The following is an 11,580-nucleotide window of genomic DNA, read 5'->3' on the forward strand; positions in this document are numbered from 1 at the left end:
ACCCAATTTACTCTCCTCTCACACCTAAATATACTTGAGTAATTGAGTCACTCTAAATTTACCTTAGTCTACACTTAAAGAACAACAACTTCAACCTCAAATACCAAACAATTCTCCTTATTCCCCTCACAAACAAAATTTTCCTATTACCTAAGATGTCTTTACAAGAACAACCAATGCAGCAACAACAACAACAGCAACCAGTTCAAGTTTATCCAACCACTGTCACATACCAGTATGCACCACCTGAACCTGACCACCATTCATCAAATGGATCATTTGGGTCAGTATTTGTTGTCTTAGCCATCATAATAGTAATTTCTGCTGTTGCTTGTTGTCTTGGAAGGTTTTGCAGCCGCCGCGGCAACGGCAAAAGCCACAGTCAGAAACCTGTTAAGCATCAAAAGCAGCAGAATCACCAACACTCACGTCCAAAAGAAGTTGATATTGAATTTGGATTTGACAAAAAGATTGCAGCTTCTAAGCCTATGAACAATGGACATGGAGGCTTTTCAAAAAATAATGGACATGGAGGCTTTTCAAAAAATAATGGACATGGAGGTGTTAGAGTACAGAAGCCAGTTGCTCAAGGTCACCATGATATGAAGAGTTTTGAAATAAAGCTTGGTCCTCCTCAAGGAAAGTATAGGCCAGGTGCATAATGGAGTTACAAGAGAGTATTCTGTAGACATAATCCATCTTCTTAATTATATCAATCATTTTGTTGCTATTTATCTTCTCTGTTTTTCTCTGTCTCTTAGATTTCCAAGTGCAAGATGAAATGTATAATTATTATCTTTTCTATTTCTTTTTTGCATACCAATGTTTTATTATGGATTGTGAAAGTAAAAACAATGTAAACATACAGAAATAATTAAATTAAAATTGATGGATTGATTGGATTGAAAATGATGGTTTTGTCTTAAATTAAAGTAATTTAGAATATATATTTTTCAGAAAATTAATGTCATTTGAATTGGTTCTTAAGTGAAAGAAATAATTGCTTAGTACAGCACAAAAAAGTACCCTTACTAACAACAACTAGTTAGCTTTTATTGTTCAAATTAAAGTTCCAAAAGTACATTAGATTAACATATGGTGTACAGCAAAGAATGATTTGGCTGGCGATCCACAGGACCTGAATTGCTCCGTGGTTATTATTTCGCACAAGTTCCCACAGTTAAATCTCGACCATTAGTTTGAGATCAAATGGCTCAAATTACATATTCATTAAATTAATTTAAACCGGTCTCAACTACTGATTTAGATCGAACGGTCTATGTACGATCGAAATCAACTACTTTGTGACCAAAGAAAAATTATTCAGCCATAAATTCAAAATGGAAAACACAAAACCATAGTTGTTTTATACAAACTCAATGTTAGTTGCTTTATACAAACTAAATGTATCATTGCAAATGTACTGCAAGATATATATATATAGTACACATATATAGTACAAGTTTTCAATGTTCCCCGCTATTAAAAAATGGGGGAAAGGAAACAGAACAAAAATTGAAGAGAGATTGGTAAGAGTTTAACGTTGTTGGTTGTCAAGTTTGGCTGAAGTGTCATATATAGCTCCAATTTCCCAACTCTGTAAATCAAAAAATTTATGGTGTTGCATTGTATAAATAGGGCAATGTAATTCCATGAATTGGACTTTTGTGAAATTAGTGGAGTTATAGCTTTTTACAGTGCCGTTTTAGTTTTGGATACCTTCAATGTCTGAATTACCACTTCAAGATTTTGGCACCAAGGCAGATCCAGACGTTTCTCTTGAACTGTATTCTGAGCTGTACATATCAAATTCAGAGTCAGCAAAACTTCCATTAGCCATCCTTTTGAATCTCATAATGTCTTCATTATATTGCCCAGAATCATAAACTGTGCTCTGACCAAATTTCACCCCATTTGATAGATCATATAGTTGATCTCCACTGTCCAAGGCCCTTGCAATCTGATAAAAACCAAGTAAATGATTACTAAATTATGATGAATAAAAGCCCATGTTTAATGGCTTAAATTTATTGTAGGAACGGTTAGGTTTAGACATAAACCCCTAGATTTGTTTCTCTCTCTAAATATTATGATTCCTGCTGATGCAACACCATACTGCAGCTGTAGAGGATCCAAGTCCTATAAATTCGAAATTGAAACCTCTACAGCTGCTTTATGGTGCAGCAGCTATAGAGACTGTTAGATTTAGAGAGATAAACTTTATCTTTCTAAATCAAATGATCTCTACAGAACTGTAAATTCTTAAAAAAAATATAAGTATGTGTTAGTATTGTTTTTACCTGAACCATACGGGGTCGCTTTGGGGCAGAATGGCGAATACATGCTGCAGCTGCCTCGATCATTCTAAACATTTCACTGTCAATATATTGTCGTTGAAGCCTTGGGTCTGCTAGTTCACTAAAGTCACCTGTTTCGATTGCACGAAGGAGAATTGGACGAGCCTGTCAACACAGGAAATAATATCATTGATCTATGTCACGAGACACTATAATATATAAGGCTCAACTGAAGTTTTGTAACCCCTTTTATCACTGGCTAAATTAGTCCCCTTTTTAAAATTTAGATTTTTTTATCTCACTCAAAATTTTTAATTCAAAAATGGTGACGTGACAAATCTTTATTGGGTTTATAAAGTCATTTGTATAATATCAATTTACCTCACTAATTTCACATTAGCAGATTTTATAACCCGATAAAAAAAATCTTCACATACTACTTTTGGATTCAAAAATACGAGTGAGAGACCACAAACTTGATTTTAATACGAGAACTAATTCTGTGACCAAGTGAGTGAAAATAGAAGCCCAAAATTGCAATTAGGCCAATATATGATGAATCGGGTTCAATAGAGCTTTAGTAATTTAGCATTGTAATTTCTATTTGCAATTAAGATGATGATTGATGAATGTTTCTACTATGCAATTAACCAACACTTGTAATAAATAATAAAAAGGTTTGTTACATACCCACTCAACCAAACTCTCATCTCCCACAGGCTGGGTTGGATCAACAGGTTTCCTTCCAGTAACAAGTTCAAGAAGAACAACTCCAAACGAGAAAACATCTGATCTATCCGTTAGTTTTCCACTTGTTGCATACTCTGGAGCCATATAGCTGCAAATTGGAGATGAATAAAATGAATTAGAAAGTCTTTTAGTTTATCATTTCAGATTATTTAACACACCCCTAATAAATGTATATCCTTTTCTGCGAAGAACAATAAACATTATGATGAATACATTAACTAATTCTCTCTTTTAAAAGATAAATTTGTAAAAACAATATCAATTGTTAACAAATTTAATATCAACTTTCTTAATTCTTGTGATTTAATCTGACGTCGTATATTTTAAGAATGAAGGGAGTACTACTTTTAATCATATAGGAAACCTACCCAAATGTACCCATTACCCTAGTGGATACATGAGTATTCGTATCGTCAGTTAGTCTGGCAAGTCCAAAGTCTGCAACCTGTGTTAGAACAAGGTTAAATTAGGATCCCGGACTTCAATTTAAACAAGGTACCATGAAAAAAATGAAATTAACTGGTATCTGCATAACATACTTGTGCCTCATAAGAATCATCCAAAAGTATATTCGAAGATTTAATATCTCTGTGAATAATCTTTGGGTTGCCTACAAAATATAAATACAGACTTTAGCATTTCATAAAATGCAAAATAACCTTTCAAATATTAAAATACAAAATTGAAATATGGAGCATGGCATAGAAAACATAAACCATGACACAGTGCAAGATATACATATACGTACAGCCTTCGTGCAGATATGCTAGACCCCTTGCAGCGCCAATTGCTATCTTCATCCTCTTGGGCCAATCCAAAACATTCCATTGACTTTCTGAAATTACGGCACACAATCAACACAGATATGAGAAACACTTCACAAAAGAAACACATTTCTTAATGTTTGGATCCCTTACAACAGCTGTATATGAGAAACACTTCACAAAAGAAACACATTTCTTAATGTTTGGATCCCTTACAACAGCTGTACGGACCATTAGATCGATTAGTCCCCACACCTGCTGCACCATACAACTGTTGTAGGGATCTATTTACGTTCTTAATTTACCCAATGAGAAGAAGAAGAAAAAAATGAAACTCACGTTACCATGCAAATGTTGATCAAGATTCCCATTAGGAACAAACTCATAAATGAGGACTCTTTGTTGCTCAGATATACAATAACCAATCAATGATACCAAATGTCGATGATGAACACGACTAATAGTATCAACCTCTGCTCTGAATTCCCTCTCTCCTTGACCACTACCGGCCTTCAACAACTTAAGCGCTCCGACTCTACCATCGGGCATTAAAGCCTTGTAAACACGCCCAAAACCCCCTTCGCCTATCACGTTTTCACTTGAAAACCCATTAGTAATTTCGAGAATCTGGTCATAACTAAAAAGAATTTGACCACCACTCATTTGTGGCGGTGTTGCTTCTGAAGGACTTCTCAAAGGATGTATTGAACCTCCATTGTTCATATGATTATAACCAAAACCTGGTGACTCTACATAGTAATGCACATCTGCAAAAAATTAATTGCTCAAGTCAATAATATTAATAATTAAAATAATAGAATTGTCAGCAACAGACTATATAACACTATGAAGTATCGACACTTCATAAAGAAGACGTGTCTGACAGGTATCCATATCAGAAATCAACACGATATTATTGATGAATGATGACTATGTGTTGATATCAGTGTTATACCTGGAGTTTGTGTTTGTATTGGTATTTCATAGAATCATAACACATTATAATATTGACAATAAATTTATGTACAAAATATTAATTTATTACCTCCTAATTTCTTTTGAGATTTCTTAGGGGGTGGCATACCATGGAAATTCCCTCGCTTGTCTTTCCTTTTTATTACGATAGCAAAAATGATTGCCATAAAGGCGAGAAAAAAAATTCCTGCGACAGCGAAACCAATGTATTGTCCTGTATTATTATGGGAGGAGGAGGATTTGGATAGAGAGTCGCTATTAGAAGGAGAAAAGCTTGGTTTAGAATGGGAGCTGGGGGAAATGGATGGTGACTGAGGCAGCGAGGGATCGTTTTGTGGCAGTGGGGGACTAATTTGGGAAGAGGGGGAAGGTGAAGATGGAACTTGAGGAGATGGAGGGGAATTAGATTGTGAAGGAGGAGAACCATCATCGGATGGTGGTGGTGGTGGTGGTGGTGACGATGATGGAGATGAAGGTGGTGTTGGAGGCGTCGATGATTCAGAAGGTGGTGTTGGAGGAGGCGACGATTCAGAATGTGGAGGTGAAAATTTTGATGGAGGAGGTGAAGAATGTGGCGGTGGATGTTGCGCTTGAGGCGGTGGATGTTGTGCTTGAGGCGGTGGATGTTGCGCTTGAGGCGGTGGATGTTGTGCTTGAGGCGGTGGATGTTGCACTTGAGGCGGTGGTGGAGAAGGAGACGGTGAAGGTGGTGGCGGAGAATGAGGCGGCGGTGCTAAAGGAGGCGGTGAAGGCTTTGATGGTGCTTCTTCTGGAGGATCCGACTGTTTTGTTGTTGATGGAGACGGAGCAGAAGCTTTTTCAGAAATTTTTTCTAAAGGAGGAGACGTTCCGTTTGTCTTATTTTCATTAGCCATTTCTGAATGTATCAAATATTTAAAATTGATATATTCTCAGAAATGGCTAGAAAATCGTAAAACAAAAACAAGGAAACTGCAATAAGAACCAACAATATTGATTTTCAGCCCATTTGTGTAGAGGTTGAGGATTATTTTTGCTGGAGATCCAATATTCAAATCAGAGAAACAAACAAAAATGATGCAATGTTTTTTCTTAGGAAAAAATAATGCAATGTTGTTGTTCTTGTTTTAAAAAATGAAGCTTAACTACGATGATGAAGTGGCCAGCGAATTCGTTAATTTTGGATAACGAAATTGCCAGCACGATGAAACAAATTGTGAGAGAAGTTGTTGTGTCTGAAATTCGAGGAAGCGAAAATAATGATAATAGTAATTGTTATTAGTATGATAATTAATAATAATAATAATAATAATAATAAAAAAAAATTTTGACAAATAATAATAATAATTCTGAAAATGGATGAAAATGAGTCATTATAATTCCTTAAACATTATTTGTTAGCATTATTTTAGGTAGTTAGTTTCAAGCATACATAGATTTATGTTCGTTTTCTGTTGTGTTTGTTAAGGAAACAAGTGTCACTCTTTTTCTGTTGTCTCTCTTCTCTCCTAGATTTTGGGGTTACCATGCAAACTAAATTCCCTATGTTGGATATTCCTAATGTGTTCGAATATGAGACCTAACAACTAACTATACAACCTTTTGTCCGTCACATAGTTATGATGTCTTATATATTAGGGTAGATGGGATCACCCTATTGGAAATGGGATTTAAAAGCCTTGTTATGCTTTTAATAAAGTTTTCTTTAAATTAAATTATTGATCAAAAAAGAAATTCTTGACATGTCTTCAATAGATAAATCCTTTGTACTACAAAACAAAAATTAATGATCCTATATTTGTCTTTGCTGAAAATTTCAATTATAACCCCAAAATAGTAAAACAAAATTGCTGCTGGTATAAAAATTAAGTTTACACATACAAGCTTCCAGCAACTATTCATTAATGGAGTAAAGTTGTTCAACTTTAATATAGAGGTGTAACAATTTATTGGGTCTTTATTGAATAAGTAAGGTTAAATTATTCTTGAGTCGCAAGTCATTTTGGAGACCTTAATGAAATAAGTTATAAACAACTAATGAATAAGTCATAGTTATTTTTATAAGCTGACTTGGATGTATATTTGGATAATTTGAGTTTGATAAAATCAAAGTGGAACCTATGATTTTGTTGAAACGGTTTAAACTGGTAGCTATAGAGTTACTTTTGCCAAAACCACAATGGCTCACCGTGATTTGGCTGAGTCCAAATAAGCACTCAAACACCTAAGCAAATATTTATGTCATAAATCAAGTTGTAGGTACTCAAAACATACCCTCACTTACAGCTTATTTCTACCAATCTTACTATTCACTTATAATTTACGAGAAAAGAATGAGAATCAGAAAAGTGGACAGATGAGCATGCCCACAATAGTATATATAAAAATATATTATCATATCAATAAAATTGGGGTATGTGAGTTATAATTGGCCCTGTTCTACAAAAATTAGCCTCAGCCTACTTCTGTGGCCGGAAACAATTTAAGTGACACATTTTCTTTTGTTTTTTTTTACTATACTGCTTTGTTTACATAAAATTAACATCTTTAATTAATTAACTTTGTAAATTACATATCTCTTTTCTGAAAGATATATAGATATATTATATTCTCCACCCTCTTCAGTTAAAATATGCAGTCAGGTCTATTTAATTTAAAACTTGTTTTGGTATACCAAAAAGTTCACATTTTTTAAAATCGAGGCCAGGAGTAGTTTATAAAACACCCACACTTCTCTACCAACGAAGAGGCTTTTACAAATGACAACTGTGAGGGTTTATACAAGACCCAAAAGAGGACAATACCTCAGAAGAATGGGGATGCGGACTTGAGGTTGGAACATTGGCATCATTTGTGAGAACCGAGGGCCTAAGCCACGTATGTGGAGTGGCGGACTATTTAGCTCCCTTAGCCTCGACTAGGGGCTACTATTATGGTATCTTAAAAAGTCTCACATTGCTTGAAAATTTAGATTAAGGGGTAAATTATAAACACCCATACTCCTCTACTCACCAATGCACCTTTTTACAAAGGACAAAACTTTGAAGGCATACACAAGATCCAAAAGCGGACTATACCTCGAAATTGTGAGATTGCGAACTTGAGGTCGAAACAAAAATATTAAGAGTTTTTTTATAAGATATTTTAAAATAATTAATTTCAGTTTGTCATATTACCCTTAACCTTTCTGTTGTTATTGTGTCGCAGTTGTCCTAAATTTTCATGCAATGATTGCTTGATGTTTCTAAACATAACACTACTAGAAAATTTGGTTTTAGAGCCGGCCATAATCCTACACTACCAAGCAAAAAGTTAACTTGATATAGCGTAACTTTTATCATCTGCCTCTTAGCAGCCAACCATATTCAGTGTTTGGCCACACCGGCGCAAGATAAGACGCTATCAGCCGACACTAAAGCTGTGTTGCCTCAGCCCATGCTATTTAGCCTCCGTCAAAGCCACACTGAAACTTTAGTGTCCACTATTAGCATCAGTGGGCCCATGTTCAATAAGAAAAAAAAAATTGCAGCGCAATACAATCGATTTCCTCACATCATGTATGTACTACTAATATAGTTATATAAAGGATTATGAGGTCACCACTAGAACTGAGATATAGATATGCCAAAAGTTAAACAATTACACAACTAATACAAAAGAACAGTACAATGGAAATTGATTTTTTAAGGTTTCATAACCCACTGGGTTTAATAACTTCAGTCTTGGTTACCTATTTTTTATTCTTGATCATACACAATATAAACGAATTGGCAGACCAAATTTCATGTAGATGAAGAAGTAAGACACGCCACAATAGAAAGAAAGAAACCAAAAAGTCTCTTACCATTACAGTCCATTGCCTCGAGCTTCGCTCGTATTTCAACAGCAGAAGTGTTGTCTCTTTCAAGGAGACGAACCTTGAGTCCTTCGGGAAAATCTTTCCATTCTTATGATCATTGGCTGTATAAACTATAGCTGGCTTAGCATCCTCCCATCAACATTGAATTCCTTCTGAAAAAACAGAATCACAGTTTAGTTAAGGCTAGTAGGCCCGACTCAAAAAGTCGCAGATGGCAAGCAAATTATAGAAACAAAATAAAGCAAAAAGATGAGTAAATTTGAGAGATGGAAAAAAAAGGCACTGATCAAATCATGAAAATAAAGGGAAAAAAATAGTATCAAGCCTTAAATTGTGCAATATCTTGCACTATGAACCAAGACACGCTGCTTGAACATCCAAATGGTCATTGGCAACAACAGAGATTCAAAATTCATTCAGATGGATTGAATAACTTTTGCCGAGAAAGGGTTAGTGCAAAATTTGATGAAAATAAATAATCAAAGATTTTCCAAAACTAATCAAAGAATCTTTGAGAACTCGAGTGTCAAGTAAACTGTATAGTTTGATCAACTAAGACGGAGATTCACTAAATGGATGCAACTTGATTCTTGAGATTCCAAATGAATCCAATCATGCATCAACAATCAAAATGCTAAAGTATATAAAATCCGTGAATTTAGTCCCTAACGTAACATCATAATAGTAAAATCCAAAATCAAAATCAAAATACGTATGAAATAAACAGCAATCAGCACAAGTTTTAAAGAAGTGGTAACTAACCTCAAGAAGTTGTGTTTTATGATTTTGATGTAAGCTCAGACAACATTGAGAATCATTTGTTATTGCTTGGTAGAAGGATCTTACTATCCATGTTTGACCTATATTGACTATGATAGCAGTAGCAAGAAGGACCCAACCGATGGCGGTGCAGATTCTTAGTGGGATGGAGGTGCATCGGGGGGAGGGACGGCGGCAAAATGAAGGAAGTGGTAAAATAATCTCAGCCATCGATTTCATTTTTACCATGTGTCAAACGGATAAATTAAGATCATCGCCATTTCTTTAATCTGAAAAGACAAAGACAGAAATAAACTTTTTTTTTTTTGAGGGAAAAGACAGAAATAAACTTAATGGTAGATCTATTATCAGTTTTTTATTTTTATTTTTCAGGTAAGTTTTCCTTGATCACAATGTCCCGTGAGTTTAGTTCAGTTGGTAAATACAATACAAATATATTTGGCACAAGTAAAAATAAAATTAAAAAATAAAAGGAGAAAATAATAAAAAATTATGTGATTAATTTATTTTTTATTTATTTTTTTCCCTTTATAAATGTGTGCCCAAATATTTTTTATTTGTGTTTGTGACTAAGGATGACTTGCTCCTATTATACTTTTTATAAATATAGGAAAACATTTTCTTCTCATCCATTTTAATCTTTTAAAGTTAGCATATAAGTAAAAAAACATTTGATAGAAAGGATATATTAATGTTGATATTTTGAAAATAAGTATAAGTTTTTAAAATTTTATCATATCTATTTTCTCATGTCGGTACATAAATATTTGCTTCGGCAAATATATTTTTTTTGTTACCAAAAATAAAATATACGCGTATGTAAGTAAATAAAATCTGCAACAAGCGTGACGTAAATATTTAACATTTTTTGCATATAAAATAAAAAATATTTAATGAAAACATTACATTGATGCTTATAATTTTTGTTTGATATCTTTAACCATTTGACGTTAATGTTGACCAAATGAAAGTATATTCATTGTTGGGGTTAAAGGGGTTAAAGTGAAGGTTGAGATCGTTGATTTCGTTAATGATGGCTTGAGACAACTAAGTGTAGCGGACTCATAGGCTAGGAGGAGATAAGTCACAAACATTAATGATGCGCACAAGGGGGGACAATAATATGCAAGGGACCATATGAAGTTCAGTGACTATACCAGAAAGAAGAGTTGCTAGAACATGTTCTCTAAGTAAATCCATCGTTAAGGATGTTTTGGATTTGATGATGGAGTTCAAGTAGTGAGTTTGTGGTATTGGTGTGAGAGAGAAAATGTGAGTGACAATGTGTACTTTTGCGACAAAATATGAAAGACAATTTACCTGTAGAAGAGAAGTTTTAGAATCTCGTACCTTAACAATACCTAAGTCGCCCTAATTTTTGGGTCTAGCAATTTTTTCCCAACTCACCAAGTTAAGACCAATGTTATTAGATCTTTTTCATATGAAGTTCCAAGTGGTTCATTTACATAGTCACAAATATTCTGAGGAGGCCAAAAAAAACTACAAGCAAGAAGTAGGAATGAAGGATAGAATATAAGTGGCAAGAGCTAACCTTCCTAGTGCTTGTTTGGGATGGAGTTTGGAAGCAAAAAAGCAAGTTTGGGGGATTCCCAAAGCAAAAATTGCCGTGATTTTTTAAAGCTACAAATTGGAGCTTTTGGTTAAAGTGGGTTGCTGCCGTGATTTTAGTGAAATGTGGGTAGAAAAAACTCAGTACCAAACAGGCACCTAGTTTGTTAAGTAATATATGTTTCTCAGAGGCCAGCTCGTTTGCATCTTAACGAAACTAAAATCACTTTACTTTAGGCTTCCTTTTAAGAAGAGGAAACTGAGATACTTGTATAGATATGAGGTGTTGAGAATGTAGGTGATGAAAGTGAGATGATGAATATATTTAAGCTCGATGCACGACAAAAACTCTCGAAGAGATTGGTAATTAATGAATCAAAATTGGAATTTCTTAACCTAGGTGAAGAGAATAACTTCACTGACAAACAATATGTGAGATATGTAGAATTCTTGGGAGCTTGAAATGATATTATGTTCTTCAAGCAAAAATATATATATTAACAATGACAAGCAATCTCTTCAGTATAAGGTGTACCAAAAAGACCACTAAAAATCTACAATGTCAACACTTGGATACAAATACAAATTAGCCGATGCCCAAGCATAA

The 11,580-nt window shown here is 34.3% G+C and overlaps 2 protein-coding genes across 3 annotated transcripts; one reads left to right on the forward strand and one right to left on the reverse strand.

Moving 5' to 3' along the window:
* On the forward strand, positions 1 to 909 carry LOC146921058 (uncharacterized). Its single transcript, XM_085714458.1, has one exon. It carries the CDS (start codon positions 156 to 158, stop codon positions 660 to 662), a length of 507 nt encoding a protein of 168 aa, XP_085570584.1. The 5' UTR covers positions 1 to 155; the 3' UTR covers positions 663 to 909.
* A 425-nt stretch (positions 910 to 1,334) lies between these two features.
* Positions 1,335 to 9,670, reverse strand: LOC146921059 (proline-rich receptor-like protein kinase PERK12). 2 transcript variants are annotated; one of them, XM_085714457.1, is made up of 11 exons: positions 9,387 to 9,641; positions 8,610 to 8,776; positions 4,857 to 5,737; positions 4,156 to 4,578; positions 3,796 to 3,882; positions 3,587 to 3,657; positions 3,416 to 3,492; positions 2,988 to 3,135; positions 2,301 to 2,462; positions 1,720 to 1,960; positions 1,335 to 1,597 (listed from the first exon to the last, which is right to left on the reverse strand). In XM_085714457.1, the coding sequence occupies exons 3-10, from the start codon at positions 5,659 to 5,661 to the stop codon at positions 1,742 to 1,744; spliced, it is 1,992 nt and encodes a 663-aa protein (XP_085570583.1). In that variant the 5' UTR covers positions 5,662 to 5,737; positions 8,610 to 8,776; positions 9,387 to 9,641; the 3' UTR covers positions 1,335 to 1,597; positions 1,720 to 1,741. The 2 variants fall into 2 exon arrangements, with proteins under 2 accessions (XP_085570583.1, XP_085570582.1); XM_085714456.1 differs by having other exon boundaries at positions 1,335 to 1,960; positions 9,387 to 9,670.
* Between the last annotated feature and the right edge of the window lie 1,910 nt (positions 9,671 to 11,580).

This window comes from Medicago sativa, chromosome 5 (assembly GCF_051527215.1).
Source record: "Medicago sativa cultivar Bolivia chromosome 5, Bolivia_mono, whole genome shotgun sequence".
In the NCBI taxonomy this organism is placed as follows: domain Eukaryota; kingdom Viridiplantae; phylum Streptophyta; class Magnoliopsida; order Fabales; family Fabaceae; genus Medicago; species Medicago sativa.